The sequence below is a fragment of the Stylophora pistillata genome, chromosome 10, assembly GCF_964205215.1.
Source record: "Stylophora pistillata chromosome 10, jaStyPist1.2, whole genome shotgun sequence".
In the NCBI taxonomy this organism is placed as follows: Eukaryota; Metazoa; Cnidaria; class Anthozoa; order Scleractinia; family Pocilloporidae; genus Stylophora; species Stylophora pistillata.
This window is the reverse complement of record NC_142528.1, coordinates 3,411,755-3,429,589: the sequence shown is the minus strand read 5'-3', so window position 1 is coordinate 3,429,589 and position 17,835 is coordinate 3,411,755. Positions and strand designations below refer to the sequence as shown.

The window sequence follows — 17,835 nt, the reverse complement described above, 5'->3', positions numbered from 1 at the left end:
CAATTCAGAAGCTCCAAAGTTACAAGTGAGCGAGATCACAACGATATACTGTTTTTTTTAATACAAAAGAGTGACGTTTAACATGACATAGTCTTGCATACTCCTTGAAAGACTTTGTATAAACTTCCTCAACCCTGGAGCCGGACCACCAGACCAAACTACCTAAAAATCATAATACATTTCACTGTGGAGATCAATCAAAACTGAGTTATATATGACTTTACAACTCAAAACATTTAAACCATCTGTCAGAACATCTTTAAGTTTCAGTGATCTTACGCGGAAATATCGTTCATGCACATCAAACTATTATAAACTCTTCTGAAAATTTCTACATCTAAAATGGAACATAGTTGCACTTGAAAAAGCCTCCATGTGATCAGTTTAGGGATCAGGACAAAGGTACCCTTATTGTCTAATTGATTTTGACTTTTGTTCTAACTTGGAATAAACGTGGCATATCAAATTTGTAGACCATCTGACCATCAGAGTCAATGAATCCGCTTTTGAAACTGTCATCGATTTTCAGTAAATTTATCGCGTAAAATTATCGATTATCGGGGCATAACAAATTTGCATAGACCATCTGACCATCAAAGTCAGTGAATCTCGCTTTTGAAACTGCCGGTTTCAGCAAATTTATCGCGTATAGTGATCGATTATCATTGTTTATAAACAGAATGGGTTTTCAATGGAAATTCAACCTTACGAAATACTTCCGCGTAAGAGAATTCAAACTGACCTTGTTGTCATTATGTAAATTCAAAAGGCAATTCGATTTTCATTTCATTTTCCGCTGTTCATATAAAACAAAAACAAGCGAGAAATAAAAAATCTCAAAGTCTTCATCAACTGGCCTTCTCCCTTGCTTTATAAACATCGTACTTGGAGGGCATATTACGAGAAAAAGGTTTTCCCAAATTTATATTTGCAGGATCATGGGAGGTAGGCCCCCAAATGGTTTGGTAGATGGCAATTAATATCAAAATTCATCAGTCAAGATCGGCGGGAAGTCATAGATAATTTAAAGCTGCTTTCGTTCTCGAGAAGTTACCATTTTGTCCACTGTTAGTCTTCTGTTCGACTATCCACGCGTTTGGTCTTCATTTGCGTCCTAAACAATGACAAGCGCTGAGGGTCCCGATCGTTCATCAATGGTCGCCAATTGTGTGCTCAACGCATTGTTATCCTACACCGCCATCACATTGAACATCATAACAATTTACGCAATGAGAAAAACCTCGTCGCTACCGGGGCCGTTAAGAACATTTCTACTGAGTCTTGCTATCTCAGATCTTGGTGTTGGTATATTTGTACAACCTTATTACGTTGTGCTTTTAGTTAGAGGGTTGAAAAGCGCCGATCCTGTTGACGAATCAACAAATAAAGCCATGCTTGCCATCGCGGATACCCTCTCCATAGTTTCAATTCTCACTGTTTTCGCCCTCAGCATGGACAGATTCCTGGCTGTACATCTTCATCTCAGATATCAGGAGCTTATCACCCACAGACACTCTGTTTTGGCTGCGATATCAATCTGGATGTTCAGTGTATTTCTTGGAGTATCTGGACATTTTTGGATACCCCCCTCCCTTGTGATTTTCCTTCCTGTTGTCCTTGGGTTCTGTTTTATGTGCACAGGATTAGTTTACTGCAGGATTTATTTTGCTGTACGGCGCCACACGAGGGAAATTCAGTCCTTGCGAGTGCGGCGAGCCGAGCAGGATGACGGTGACATGGAACAAACCGCAAGGATAAGGAAAATTGCTATTACTACATTTTACGTGTATCTTGTGTACTTGGTCTGTAATTTGCCTGAATACTGCACTAGTATTGCTACTACTGCCACTAACGAGCGTAGCGTTGCTTTGAAAACTTTTAGGCTTTACAGTTGGACTCTTGTGTGTATGAATTCATCGCTAAACCCCATTATTTACTGTTGGAGTATGAGGCACATTCGACACACCATCATTAACACTCTCAAAAATATACACCTGTGCGGAAAGTGAGCGACACAGAAAAATAACAAGTCGAACTCCTATGGCTATTGCACCTGACAGTTATTATGTGAGTGGATACAATAACACAACTTGATAAGCTTTTTGAACTAACAGCCTGCATAAAGTAGTAATAAAATGGTTTACTTGTAATATTCAAAATTGATCTCTAGTAATAAGGAAAAAATCACCGTAGGGAGCCTGTCTAAACGAGAATATTGGTGCAATTTTTGCTGTTGCTCCTCTGCTAACGACATTGGCACAGAAAAGAAGTGCTTTGTATTTATGATAGCCTAATTTAGATGCAACATGAAAAGGAACACATCAAAGCGTGACGGTTGCTATCGTACATATCTTAAAAAGGAAATTTCTACGTAATTTGAATACAAATGTTAAGCATGGTGATAATTGGAATTAGAATAAAGAGCTTCAGCTATCTACGTTTTCTAGTTCTACAATATATTAGAGAGCTATCACATAAAAAAAAAAAACAAGCAAAAACCACCTCATGGCTCAGTAATTTTGCATCGATGGAAAGACAAAGAACTTTTGACTGATACAGCGTTGTCGCTCAGCCAAAAACCATATAATTAAACTTTGAATTGACCTTTTAGTTGCTTCCACAGTAGACGCCGACAACTCCCTGACGAAATGAATTCAGGGAAAGTGTTTTTTTTTTTTCAATTCTGTCGCTTTTCCTCCAGTGGAAGCTTTTATATTTTCAATTTACGCTTTTTTAAAGGTTGTTTTACACTTCGGGTTCACAAATCATTAAACAAATAAAGATCCAGAATATATTATCTGACCCTTCCTTCTTAAACGAATCCAAATGAGATTAGATACACACACGTCTCGTAGTTCTCGCAGCAGTTATTGGACATAAACAAATAAGAGGAAACCCACTAACCGGATAATGCCTAGAACATTTGTATTTAGAAAAGTCTTTATTTGGCATCGATTATGTAAAAATCAGAATCATCATGAAACTTAGGCTCGGCCAAACGCTATCAAAATTTAACGCAAGATCTTGCAACGTTGTTGCGCGCAACGTGTTCCACACCTTTGGCCAGCCCATTAAATTGTTGGTTGGTGTTGTTTGAAGCGGTCAAATTTTTGGTGCCACATTTTTGGATGTTGCAAAATATTTCTCTCGTTTGGCCAGGTTCTTCACAACATTTTTTATCGCACGATCCAACAATGTTGCGTTGAAATGTTGCGTGCGTTTAGACGGGCCTTGAAAATGTTATTCGGTTTTAATTACCCCAGAGGACTTAGTGATCATAGTTGGATCAAATTTCTTCAGTTATGAGTAATGCACCCCTTTGTTTCGTTTGTTTTTAGGTTTTGTGAATGGCACCCATCCTTACAAAATATTTCGGTTTAAATTGACCAAACATACCCGCAGTTTATTGACATTCAAGCCAACTCTCCGCCTACACAGCCCACCGCTTATTATACCAAACAACCCTCTTCCCACACAAAAATATTATTAAGAAGTCTGCATTTCGATTTTTCCGTTTTACAGTGCTCGATACATAAAAGTAGAGCGCGATATATACTGAGTTAGGGAAATGCAAAGAGTACGCTTTCATCCTTACAAGCCTGTTTCTAAGATCACTAAGAAAATTATTAAATATTTTGAAGTAAAAACGGTATTTTGTTTATTTTCTTACAGCTGAATAGAGCCTCAATCGAAAGCCCATATATATTATGGAAGAACAAATTATCCCTTACTCAAAATATGAGTCATTTACTTTCATGGAAAACTGAATCGCAGAATAAAAAACCCGCAGTATAACACACGCACTACCCTCGTGTTTTTCAGTAGAATGTGCGCTCAGATTACTATCGTCTGAGTGTGACTGTCCCTGCCATAAGTGTTTCCAAGGGGCAGAAAAGTGAGGTTGATTATTTCCGCTGAAAAATCGATCTCGACGTGTGCAGCCATCATAATCTACTTCACATACGTATATCATAAATGCATTCGGAGACCAATTAATCCTTTTTCTCTGAATAAATAGCGCGGGGCTTGTCTAGTCTGTAAAATTCTTTCATCGTAGAAAAAGCCGAACTAAAACTGATCACTCAACTATTTTACCCGAAAATGAACACCCAACATAGTTTAAAAAAAAAAAAAAAAAACACATAAAAAGTTAATATACAGAGTAAATCCCATAATTTAACTGAATAAAGCTGCCGCGATCACATTAAACAGAAAAAAAGACTGAGAAAGTCTAAGAAGAGCCCTAGAACCCAGGAGTAACATTTCATAATATAGTGAGGCGAATGAGCGTGCTTAGAAGGACGTTTTGTTGTCAGCGACAATGATAGGCACCTGAACATCCTGAGCGGGTGATGATATCCGTTCAGGTCGTCTTGAGAAAATATCTATTAGGTGTATATTTTCGAAAACTTCCCGCAGCTTCATGAATGTTTAATAGGGCAGACAGTAGTGTCTACTAAAGTCCAAATATAGAAAAAGCTTGTTCCGCATTCAAATCAGTTTCACTCCCTGAGTAAATAAAAAGACCATAAAAATCATTTAAATCGAAAGTTGCCCTGAAAAGGAAAATGATTAATTTCATCCAGATAATATACTTTCTTGCTATCACTACGAAAACATAAAAATGTATTCTCTTAAATATATACTCAGTTTACTCGCAATTGGACTGAGAAGAAAAAAGGACTTTTATACTGCAAGCGACAGAGATGTCAATGAACCAAAACATAAATTATCTTAAAAACGTCACAACAGGCTCCTCTTCCGAGAAATGTCTTAATGGAGCAAACTTAATTAAAGCAGAAATAATAATTATGAGTATTCTCTTAAATATATGCTCAGTTCACTCGCAATTCGACTGAGAAGAAAAAAAGGACTTTTATACTGCAATCGACAGAGATGTCAATGAACCAAAATATAAATTATGTTAAAAACGTCACAACACGTTCCTCTTCCGAGAAATGTCTTTAATGGAGCAAACTTAATTAAAGCAGAAATAATAATTATGAGTTTGAAAGTTTTCTTCCTCGTCTTTGGCCACTGATACAGATATACAAACAGAATGCAATAAACGTATAGTAGTTGACTTAAGCCAAAGTGCACTTCTTCTCTCAGTACACTCTTTCCTAAAGCTTTCTTAATGGGTTTCGGGCGGCGATTGTTTATTCATTGGAAAAAGCTAATTTTAAGTAGGGCAGGTGAACCCGCCCTTGATTGAATTTACTAGTACTCACAATCGGCTGCGATGAATAATATGATTTTAGGGAAAATAAAACAGTTCAGAATTATTCTCTTTTTCTCATGATTAAGTTTTCCCACAAACTCGTGAAAATAACATACAAAAGACATTTAAATGTAATCCTAACTTTCGAAAATTTCAGTCCACTATTTGATTCCTACTCTGAAGTACAAACTGAATTTGACAAACTTCATTCAAAAAGAAAGAGGAAAAACAGTCATTGAAATATTATAAGATATTAGCGATGGAAAAACTACAGAAACTTCTCCTGTTGATCTTGATTTTGTGAGGATAGAAAAAGGCATAGACTTGACGTGGTATCAGCAGATAAAAGGGTGCGGTAATTTTAGTATCAAGCAAACAAAACCAATTCTTAAGAATAATTTCTGTGAGCAGCTGTTCATCATTAAAGCGGACCATGTTCATCAGCCCGAGAACGGTGCTGGAGACAGTACTGTAAACATCTCTGTGGCAACGCTCACAGCAGTTTTCTTTACGACCACAGAATGGAAGTCTCGTACATCGTTAATCTCGTCTTGAACGCCTTGAAATCCTTCACCGCCATCAAGTCCAAGATTTCACGCGATAAGGACAACTTCATCCTTACCGACTCCTTTCAAAGTCCTTGACTGACTGGTTGACTGCCTTGCTGACGGACTGTTGACTGACTGGTTAATAGACTGGTGCCTGACTGGCTAGCGACTGGCGACTGGCGACTTAAACGGTTGTCTTATACTGGCTGGCTGATTCACTGGTACTTGACTGGCTGACTGACTTGTTGACTGACTGGCTGACTGACTGATTGAGTTAATGGCGACTGACTGTCTGACTAATTGGTTGAGTGTCTCACCGGCACCTCAAGGCTATCTGATTGGCTAACTGATTTACTGACCGAGTGGTGACTGATTGGCTAACTGACTGGGGAACTGACTGGCTGACTGACTGACTGACTCACTGAGTCACTGACTCACTGACTAACTGACTCACTGACTCACTGAGTCACTGACTAACTGACTCACTGACTCAATGGTACATGACCAGCTGAGTGACTGGTTGACTATCTGGCTAACTGACTGGTTCACTGAAGGACTTATTGCTTACTGACTGGCGTATGACTGGCTGACAGACTGGTTCACTGATCACTCGCACCCGACTTGTTTTTAAGCCTGAGTTGAGCTCTACAAGAGCTCACACTTTTCACTTTTTGGCCAAATTTTGCAAAACGCATCGCATTTCAGCTGGATTTTAATGTTTTCTTAAAGATTTCAAGCCCATGAAATGAAAAAATTTAATCTCGGCTTTTTTGCATATACTTTCTGCAAATAGTGTTTCGCAAGCAGTTTCTGACCTTATCGCTGGTTTGTTAGCTCAGCCATTATATATCCCTACTTATTGTCATTCGGTCCAAGCAAAACACTGCAGACGGCGATACCTTGGCATCCACCCCACTACTGGTCATGATATGTACTCTGTGCACCGCTTCACATCTAGGCGTCATGGCTTTGAGTCTAGACAGTTTCCTGACTGCTCATCTCCATCTCAGATATCAGGAGCCTTGTTGGTGCAATGATCTTATTAGAGACCTTAAACAGTTAGGACAGCAACGCCAAGGAAGACGTCGATTAAAAAATGAATTTCTATTTTTAATCAGAATTTCGGAAATGGCTGCATGTATTTACCATCTCATACGGCGCCACAACTCAACCTCAACATAACGTATAAAAGTAGCGTTGAGTTCTAAATGGAAATCAAAATAATTTGCCATCACGGTTTCGGTTCAAAGACGACGCAAAGTTTGGTGATGTCACGTTGTTGTTTTGCAAAGGACGGCTAAGAAATGTACTAAGTTTTAAAATACACGTGCGGAGCTATTGTTCTGCTAACTGGGTTTTTTGGTTTTTCCACGTCCTCGTTGCCGTCGCCGTCGTGGTTTACTTAAGGTCTCTAATGTGGATATCAGGTGTTGGTATTTCACTAGTTTGGACTTGGGGGAAGGCATGAACAGCTTTCTGCTTTGTCGCAATAATTTGGAGTCTTTGTTTCGTTTACATCACAATTGTTAATTTTAGATTATATCAAGCTATAAAACGGCACAGAAACCAACTTTACGCTCACTTATAGGTACAGCAAGTAGAACAGCATAGCCACAAAGAAAGTGCTACAAAGCCAAGCAAATCTGCAGTCAGTACACTGTAAGTACATCTTGTAGTTTTAGTTTGTCATTTGTAGCATGATTTTCATTGTAAGACGTAAAAGTGCAGACAATTTCCTTCTCTAATCCTTACTGATTCCTGTTATTTACTGTTGAAGGATAAGACCAATTCGTCAAACCATTATGGACGTACTGCGGAACATATTCCCATGCAACTCGTAACCAAAGAAAACCGGAAAGAAAAACTTTGTTGATTGGATTAACTCAAGGGTAACCTCGTTATCAAGTGATGGATTTTTATCGCAGAATATTCATCGTCTAAAATTGTTTCAATCGTTTGTTCTTGTCATGAGTTCATGATCAATCTTCTTACACGCAGCGAATCGCAGACATTTTCCTCATTATATGGAAAAACAATCTGTTTGGTAAAATAGCCAATTATCGCGGCGACATGATAACTCATAACACATTTTGTTACCATAGCTATTTATAGCTGTTTTTGTAAGCTATCACGAATAAACCTAAAGCACAGTAGTATGCTTTTCAGACGAAGACACGACCGTGATAACCGGAACTCTGAAGTTTAACATGACTCTTACTCAAGTTTTTGAGAACTGAAAGGTATTTATCATGTATGGTTTTCGAAAATTGCAAGCAATTTTTCGTAACTTATTCGATAAGAGCTTAATTCAGGGTAAATAGGAGTGACTTGAAAGAACTAAGTCGATTCTTAATATTTTGAAAAGTTTTCAGTATTTACGCGCCTACATTTAGAAAATTGATCAGTATTGAGATCAGTTTCACTTGCTCCAACTTTATCTTGTGTGAAGGTGAGACAAGAGACAAATTATCACAAACATGTTAGTGTTCTTTCTGTTTAAAAGGAGTAAATTTCATCGCGGAAGCTAATAGAAAAAGATATAAGCTTGACATAAGCTCTTCCTTTCTTCGTCATGCACGGTAATTGAATGCTAACAGAAGGAACTAACAAATATCATTTGTGTTGCCCTATTCGTAGCTTAAGACTAGGTGTGCTATTCGCTAAACACGCTCTTCTCCCAGCCTTTTTTTAATGTTTCTTTGTGCATCTTTAAGAAAGGCAGGTGAGCTCGCCCCCGCTCGAACTGACTCGTGCTCAAAATTTCAATGATGAATAAATTGTTCTGATTAAAGTAATATAAAAGTTTCAAAATTTTCTCCATTGCGCAAAATTTCAGCCATTTCACGAGTCCAGCAAGGGAACCTCGAGGTTAACAAATTGTCAAAACCTCAATAAATGTATTTCTAACTTAAGAAACTCACATCTGCTTCTGATTCTGAATTACAAATTCCGTTTATTTGGTGCTCAACAGTATGCAAATAGATTTAAATAAAAATCCGTAATGCTTCTTACAAAGTGCATACCCTAAAATGCATTATAACACAGCACGTGTGTTTGTCCAATGTCACTCCTATTCAGTTACAATGGTATAAAACTCTTAATACCTACGGCCGCGCGGATATATCGTGGCGTATGCAGTCAAATTTGGCTGCAACGTTCCAGTCCTATTCAGCTGCGAGAAGCTAGAGAAGCTATAATCGCTGTCGGCTATGCCTCGAGCAACTTTTAAGCTTCTATGGCGCTCTCTAAAGTTCCTGTGTGCATCCGTGTTCTGTAGCTCTTTGTAATAATCATCTCACTTTGAAATGAAATTGTCGCACATTATAATAAAATAGTCTCGCTTTGTCATTAAAAAGCTGTCATATTTTTTTCTAACACGCCATTACCTTTTGTAATAAATTAAGTTGGCTTACTTTATAATAAACTCGGTATAGACGGTCGGAGCGCAAGTAGATCCAACGATAGCTAATAGATTGTAAATAGTTAGCAAAATTGATAGTAACCAGTGGCCAGTCTTTCTAGCAAATGTTAAGACGTCGTTTTCAAATTAGGTTTTTAAAGGAACACGAGCTGTTTTAATTATTTTTATTAGTTTCCCACCACTTCTGCACGTTGTATATTATAGAAAGTTATAATCCCGGTAGGAACATAGGTTACGTTATTACGCCCTATTTTTTTTTGTTTTTTTTTTGTTTTTTTTGTTTTGTTTTGTTTTTTTCTTAATTAGCTCAGCATCTTGAGGTTCAGTACTACGATAAGAAAATTAATAATACTGACGAAGATGGTGATACAGGACTTACGCCATAACGGACACTATCTGCACTTCCACAGAAAGACCGAGCTGTTACAAAGTGCGACAAGCTTTGTTATAAAGTATGGCAGCTTTTTTAAAACAGAGTGCGACAAGCTTTATTAATTTTATTACAAATTGTGACAGGTATTCCGAAATAAAACGGAACAATTTATACTTCAATAAACGCACGCTAAGCATGAACCAGTCGTTAAATCATTTAAGGAGAGAAGGTCATTCATCTTGCCATTTATTAACTTTGAACTGAAGAGAGTTCAGTCATTCACATACTACCGGGTATAGGCAATATAAAGCTAAGCAAATATTTCACCTGTTTTTACGTAAATTTTATGAGAACAGAAAGTAACAGGTGGTCGTTTTATGTGATATGTGATATCGTTGGCTATAAGGGAGCGAAAACTACAGGATCAATGGGATGACGATCTCCAGTCAGAAAGCTGGAAGTCAGTTAACTCTAAACTTCTCTGTGGCGATTCTCACAGTAGTTTTCTTTTTGACCACAGAATGGAAGTCTGGTACATCGTTAATCTCGTCTTGAACGCCATAACATCTTTCACCACCACTGTGTTCAACACTTGTACAATCTACGCGATGAGGAAAACTTCTTCTTTACCAGGACCTTTCAAAACACTTCTCCTGAGTCTTGCAGTTTCTGATCTTATCGCTGGTTTGTTAGCTCAGCCATTGTACATCCTGCTAATTGTCATTTTGTCCAAGCAAAACACCTCGGAGAATTCCTTGGCATCCACCCTGCTACTGGTCATCGTATGTGCTCTATGCACCGCTTCACTTCTCAGCGTCATGGCTTTGAGTATAGACAGGTTCCTTGCTGTTCATCTTCATCTCAGATATCAGGAGCTTGTGACTAACAAACGCGTTGTTGGTGCAGTGATCGTGACATGGATATCAAGTGTGGGTATTTCGCTAGTTTGGATTTGGAGGAAGGCGTATACAGCCTTCTCCTTCGTCGCAATAATTTGGAGTCTTTGTTTCGTTTGCATGACAGTTGTTAATTTTAGACTATATCAAGCTATCAAACGCCACAGAAACCAAATCCAGGCAAGCTTACATGTACAGCAAGTAGCACAGCATAGCCAGGTAGAGAGTGCTACAAAGCCGAGAAAATCTGCAGTAAGTACACTGTATGTGTATCTTGTAGTTTTAGTTTGTTATTTGCCAATGTATTGTTGTATAATTTTCATTGCAATACATGGAAGTGCAGACAGTTTCCTTCACTACTCACGGACCGTTATGTTTTTCAACTCTTCATTAAATCCTGTTATTTACTGTTGGAGGATAAGACCAATTCGTCAAACCATGATGGACGTACTACGGAACATATTCCCATGCAAGTCGGCATCAGAATCAGTGCCAACAAGATCTTCGCAAGAAAGAACAAGAACAGCACATGGCATCCACACTACGAGAAATTTACAGGAAAGTTGAGGCGTTGTGACCTTAAATCTTGACTTAGTAATTAGTACATTTTTAGTACTGTGTACCGCACTTATAACAAATATCGTTATGAAAAATAATGCGTTCTGTCATAAAGGCTGATAGTTTCGAAAGAAACTGTTTGGGGCTACGTCGGTGGGAGTAACGAAATAATTTGGATATATCAACAAAGTTGAAGTGGTAAATTGGCCACCATAACGATTACAAAAGCTGACGTTTCGAGCGTTAGCCCTTCGTCGGAGCGAATAGAGGAATTGTGGGTTGTGTGTGCTTTTAAAGGCAGAGAATGGAGCTACGTTATTGGTGGGAACATGGCAACGAGAAAAACAAGAATAAATTAGTGGAATGAAAAGCGTTCGTTGATCCCTGTGGGATTTAGACTGCCGGTTTGAAAGATGAGCTTTTGTTCAAGGTTTTTACGGCTTTCCGTGCTACCTAAGTGTAAGGAAAGACCGCAGATTGCCATATGTTACTTAGATGATTAGGTAAATTAAAATGTCTAGCGACTGGTTTCGATGTGTCCTTGTCATTCCTTTCCACGTCTCGAAGGTGTTCTCGGAATCGGTCACCTAGTCTTCTGTCTGTTTCACCGATGTATATCTTTTTGCAATAAGTGCAAGTTATGCAATAGATTACATTGGCAGAGGTGCATGTAACGTGATCGGTGATCTTAATGGATCGTTTAGGTCCCGATATTTCCACCACAAATCAGAGTGAATGTGCCAGTTTTTCGATAAACGTGGTTACCCTGTTTCTGTCGTTCAAGCGGGTCACCGCCGCGCCCAACTTATTGATCGACATTCAGCACTACAAACGTCGCATAAGGAAGATTCCGACCGCATTCCATTCACTCTCGCGTTTCACCCTCACAACCACTCAGTTAAATCCATCATTCTTAAGAACTTTAAATTACTTCAAAACGATCCAGAGACAAGCACTATCTTTTCGCAGCCTCCGCTCATTTCATTCAAACGCGAGAAAAACATAGGCAATTTTTTGGTCAAAAGTTCTTTTCACACTAATGACCAACCAGGCACTTTTAAATGCCTCTATTCGCTCCGACGAAGGGCTAACGCTCCAAACGTCAGCTTTTGTAATCGTTACGGTGGCCAATTTACCACTTCAACTTTGTTGATATATCCAAATTATTTCGTTCTATCATAAGACACATAAATACATAAAAATCCTAATTTTAATAAGTGCTCCAATAAGAATCTTATCTATACCCTTCTGGTTTTGATCGGATTTTGTCAGCTAGATTTGTGGGTTACTGATGCTCAATACGCCATTAAAAAAAAACATTGAAAGTGGGTTTATGTGACAATCTTCGTTGTGTTCGGATCTGAGTGTTTGATAAAACCTTTGCACGTTCAGTAGAAAATGAAGATAGCATATTTGAAGCCTCATAGGTGATTACTTTTCTTTAACTGACACTGACATACTTCATGCAAAGCGTATATGGTGTAAAGTTTTTTTTCTCAACGCGCCTCAATCCAAATATTCCTTTAAATAAACCGTTTTTCATGATGACAATCTGAGTCTGAAGTTATTATCAAAGTGGAGTAAATGGGGCTTAGCCTTTCGGAGAACCACCGATGAATTCTGAATAATCAATATCGCTTAAGTTTTCAGTGCCTCGCAGGTTTTTCCGCACACCTGTAGCCGAAAGTCGTTCTTCTTAAAGTTGTACTGTGTTCCTATTGGTCAAGCTAGACCAAACTCTGAGGCACACTTTAATCGTGAGTGCGTTGCCATTAATTAAAGTGAATGGTAGTTCAGAGTAAACTTCCTACGCGATAGTTACGGAAGTTCTTTCAATAGCGGCTTATCAGTTAATTGGTATACCCAAGTTAATTGGTATACCCAAGCGTTTTAGAACTGGTTTCATTCTTTTTCCTGTAGCCGTCGTGTTTTCAAAAATGTCCAGAACAGTTACGCTACGCTGACAATTCTCCACATGACTTTTTGTTTTTGTTTTTCTTGACGGAAATGATTAAAGTATGTAATCAAGTTCTTTTGCGTCATTTCCACTAGGCAGAGGAAGTATTAATGCTTCAGATCTTTGCGTTGAAACAAAGATATTTTTTCTTGAAGGGAAATCAGTTGGTACTTAGAAACTTGGGACTACAGTAAGGTTACGGTCTCATTTCAATTTTTCACAAAAACAAAATGAAAAAAATAACCCTTTCATTTTTCTCAGTGACGTATGATGATCTGACACACTTCATTGGAACAAATTTTCCAGACTGTCATCCCCTCAGTTCACTGTTTAAATAGATAATCTTAATTTGATTCTAGAAACCCGTTTTGAAACCTGAGTTGTGAGTCTCGCTGCCCCCACTATGCATTGGCATATTAGACAATCCCAATATGTAAAGTAGAGGCTCGTTTCATGAAATATAGGAAATTCAAAACTCTTTTACTTAAATTTCAGAATTTTTTTTAATTCGAGAAAAAGGACGCGAATGCTTTTTTCGAATTTTAATTAAAACATTTTGAGATAACTAGGACTAGTGCGGATCTTACTGATACAGAATTTTGATCACCGGCCTTTCGTCAACAAAGGTTGTTATCCGTAGCTCCCCGTCGGGTGGTCGCGGTTCATCACTAAGCGCTCTTCGCCACCAACACAGAAGAGTGTTTGACATAGTACAGAATAGAAATGCAAGAAAGAACAGTCAACTTGACGAGTGCGAGGTTGATCTTTCCTGTCTTGATCCTATCTTGTACAAAAGAACTGAATAGCTTTCTCCCTTCTTCACTCTTATTAACAAGATCTTTCTTCGTTTTCTCATTCATCACAACCGTTTGTGACCAACTTGTACAGATCGGTGTTGGTGCTAAGGTCTGATGAAAAGGGATTGGTGAAGGTCTTGATTGTCTCGGTCAACTTATTTATGCTGTTATCTTCATGCGTCAAAACAGCTGAGTTTAGTTCTTGATGGTGTGCACGTTCCGGAACGAGACCCGCCATTGCCCTGGCTTCTGCTGTGAGTCGGGCTAGTTCTGGGGCAATGAGGAAAAACTTGGCTCGTGCGCTCTCATTCAAAGTGATTCCTACAAGCCCACCAGAAACTTTCATAGATCGATTGAGGTGTTCCAACGCAGTATCACCACCAACAGCACAGAAGGGAACCTTCTTGTTCTTGTTCACCACACAGTTTCCTGTGATGAACTCTCCACTGGAATTTGTGCGAAATAGGATTGTAGTAATCGCTCATAATAAAGTTATATAAGCCACACGAAATACATTATCATTACACCTTTTTAGCTTTTATTTTTTTCATTCAAATGCTATACATACAGCATTAATATGCATTACAATGAGTCAACGTTATTGTCCTGGATGATGTGTTCACCTTTGGCGTGTTTTGCAATCCAGCCTCATTTCCATGTATGGGGCCACGTGACACTACAAAGTGGCATCAATCGATGCAAGATGTCTAACTGACTAAGGTGAGCAAGTTTGGCATGATAAGGATTTTTTTGGACAAATTTATAGTAAATTGTTTCAGTCTCGCTTTCATGCGTAAGATCAAGTGACCTATGTAAATTAGCATAACTCAACAGGGAGGATCATGCCCAATCATGTGAGCACCACTAATATATCCTATGCACAGGTAGAATGAAAAGAATACAGGATGAAATCAATAGAAGAATAGATTAATAAGCAACGTGACGTTACTGAGCGAAAAAAAGCTTTTTTGAAACATGCTTACAGCGAAGAGGGGTTATAGGACTGATAAATTAGTCAATCTAAGCTAATCAGAAAACAATGTCAAGTGTGACAGGTTGTTTGCCCAACGTGATTCTCTGTCATAGGAATATTACCGACACCCTCCTGCAGTTTTAGCTGTTGGAGTCCATACTTTTTGTTCTAATTTCTCGATTCTGCATTTTTCGCAGGTAAAAAGATCAAGTCAATGACAACAATACACAAAAAGGAGGTAAGCCGGCGATGCTTTAAAGACAAGTGAATTACTTGATTCTTATACTGAGTTCGATTCAAGTATTCAGTCGGTGGGTATACAATAGATGTCCCCTGGGTATACAAGGAGTGTCCCATGGGTATACAATGAATGTCCCCTGGGTATACAATGGATATCCCCTGGGTATGCAATGAATGTCCCCTGGGTAAAACTGTTAACCTTGCTGTTTCTCTCTACAGAAAGGTCAGAACCTCGATCCATTTTTGCAGTCGATCTTATCATCTACCGTAGAACCAACAAAAAGGAAGCCATTACCAAAGTTAGTCATTTTCTTCATGTTGATTTTGTTTTAAGCTATCAACCATAAATCTCAGACCGATCTTGCAAACTATCTCTATAATCACAGGCAACGAGCAGAGCCTCTCTTTCCAGTTTATCTTGTCACATGAGTCACAAAGAGTTAACAGAAACCAGTTGTTTTATTCACCTCTGGTTATTGGTGACTCGCACAAAAGAACAAAAACAAAAACAAAAACAAATGCTCTTAGCTTAATGGAGCCTATTCAAGGTAAGCCAAAATTGTGCTATTTAATTGACTTGGTAAATATTGGGTTTTATCTATTGTAGGGGTCTTCTAGATGAATCAAGAAGAGGCGAGGTACGCTTACATTTTAGACATGATTTTCTTCTCTCCATATCTGTTTTCTATATTTGATTAAGCGTTTTTGTGTAGATGGCTTTGAACTCGCTTTTACCAGCCCTCAATGGTACACTTTCAAACAATTTTGTACTTTCGGATTTGAAACCTTTTGATCATTTTAACGAGTTACATTTGATTGTTAAATTGCATCTAGGAGGGACTTTTTCCAGGAAGGAGAAAACCGGCATCGTGAGTATTGCGTGGTTCGCAAACCTTTCTTTTTATTCTCGAGAAGGACAACAACTTAAATCAACAATATTATACATATGATGCACGATCCTCGCAGTACATAGCGCTATTTAAGCAATAGCGAAAATCAAACCTGAAAAAAATCAGGCCTGTACGGGATTCGAACCACTGACCTCTGCGATACTAGTGCAAAACATATGAACTTCATATATCTATTGTATCTGATTTATCATCACGGGTTTATTACGAATCAACTTAACGGCCTGCTCCCAGTTGGCTTGTTAGCTCAATAGGTGGTTTGCACGTTACGTCATAGCCGCCATGTTGGTGGACGTAAACAATGAATATCTCATTAGCTTCGTTTGTTCGTCCACCAGCATTTGTTCCTTTCACCATTGTTACCTGTGTCTCTAGAGATTGGTTGCAAACCACCAATTAGTAGAGTGCTGCACTAGTATCGCAGAGGTCAGTGGTTCGAATCCCGTACAGGCCTGCTGTTTTTCAGGCCTGATTTTCGCTATTGCATAAATAGCGCCATCTACTGCGAAGGATCGTGCATCATAAATATATCTTTGATGTTAAAAGGAACTAGTTAACATTTGTTCACCGAAGCGGAGGTGAATTATTAGGGACCTTAAGAAACCACGACGGCGACGGCAACGAGGACGTGGTAAAAAAAGAGATCTAATTGGCAGAACAATAGCTCAGAACGTGCGTTTTGAAACTTGGTACATTTCTTAGCCGTCCTATGCAAAACAACTTGAACGTGAAATCGCCACAATTTGCGTCGTCTGCGAACCGAAACCGCAACGGCAAATTATTTTAATTTCCATTTGGAACTCAACGGCTACTTTATACGTCATGCTGAAGTTGAGCTGTGGCGCTGTATGAGACAGTAAGTTCCTGCATCCATTTTTGAAATTCTAACTAAGAGTAGAAACTCATTTTTTAATCGAAGTCTACCTTGGCGTCGCCGTCGTGGTTTCTTAAAGTCCCTATTATTTTGGTATAGGAGAGGATAACGTGTAAGTAATTCAATCCAAACTAAAATGAGACAAAAATTCATAGTTGTATAAACGAATATCTATTTATCTTTTCAATACTCTCACAGAATCACTCAGTGTACTTACAAAAATAATCTTTCGGCAAAATACGAAATCAACACCTTTAAGAAGCCATGTTAAGCAGGAGATGCTCATAATTTATCGTTTTTACGTGTCATATTCCTATTTCAAAGTAAAAAAAAAGCTTGTTTTTCTTTTTCGTTTTTAGAGTTATCTGATTAAAGGCCCTCTAGCTAAGTACTTGGCGTTCGTTTGAATCAATTTCCGGGTAACTTATCGGTAAAAAAATATATAATAAAACAAAAACAATAGCTGTTAACGTCATCAGTCACCCCCTGAGGGTCCCCCAGAGGAACACATAGCCTCTTCACACAGAGAACAACTTACAAATCTAGTTGAGGATTTATATTGAATACCCAACATTTGAAAAAATGCACAGAACTTAATCTAGAAAGATTTTTTATTCAAAATATGCTAGCTTTTTGGCTTAATTTGTTGAATGGTTTAAGTTCGATTTTATCATTATTAAAGCTCGTCACTCAAACCGCACTTTTGAATGATTGCTTATCAGCAGTCGATTCCGGTAACATTTTTGAAACTCTCAATCGAAATTTCAGTAGCATTCCCACCCACTGATTACAGGTGATGCCTGGCGCAGGTCAGCAGTATTGTTTGTGACATGGTCTAATGCGGAAGCAAAGCGTCGTACTGTAAAATCAAGACCTCACAGCGGTTTTTTTTTTTACACTAAAAATATAAATTCGATTTATCTGTATTCGATTGGAGGAGTCCTTTATCGATTCTTTGAACTGCTAAGTTTCTCTGTAGTATACTAGAGGTGGAAAAAAGTGTTGAAGCTTCGAAGAAATTAAATTTCTCTTCACTGGATGATTATGACATTTCAATATCAGAACGACT

The 17,835-nt window shown here is 38.4% G+C and overlaps 3 protein-coding genes and 1 long non-coding RNA gene across 4 annotated transcripts in view; all 4 read left to right on the top strand.

The window, feature by feature from the left end:
• Nucleotides 1-12,504, top strand: part of LOC148721430 (melanocyte-stimulating hormone receptor-like) — a 28,991-nt gene extending 16,487 nt beyond the window's left edge. Inside the window, exon 3 of the mRNA XM_088734984.1 lies at nucleotides 11,513-12,504. The gene's annotated coding sequence lies outside the window, so the exon portion shown is untranslated. The remainder of the gene's footprint in view (nucleotides 1-11,512) is intronic.
• LOC111324731 (alpha-L-fucosidase) overlaps nucleotides 1-17,835 on the top strand; it is a 78,084-nt gene that overhangs the window by 37,829 nt on the left and 22,420 nt on the right. The window lies entirely within an intron of this gene.
• LOC148721431 (melanocyte-stimulating hormone receptor-like) lies at nucleotides 7,899-11,515 on the top strand. The gene is made up of 2 exons (XM_088734985.1): nucleotides 7,899-8,009; nucleotides 10,084-11,515. Exon 2 carries the CDS (start codon nucleotides 10,085-10,087, stop codon nucleotides 11,024-11,026), a length of 942 nt encoding a protein of 313 aa, XP_088591111.1. The 5' UTR covers nucleotides 7,899-8,009; nucleotide 10,084; the 3' UTR covers nucleotides 11,027-11,515.
• On the top strand, nucleotides 15,238-15,920 carry LOC148721429 (uncharacterized). The gene is made up of 3 exons (XR_015992187.1): nucleotides 15,238-15,283; nucleotides 15,592-15,622; nucleotides 15,819-15,920. It is a non-coding gene; the product is annotated as an uncharacterized LOC148721429 (long non-coding RNA).

Bases quoted from the DNA above. Each gene is read 5' to 3' on its own strand.
- LOC148721431 (XM_088734985.1), top strand. From the start codon at position 10,085: ATGGAAGTCTGGTACATCGTTAATCTCGTCTTGAACGCCATAACATCT.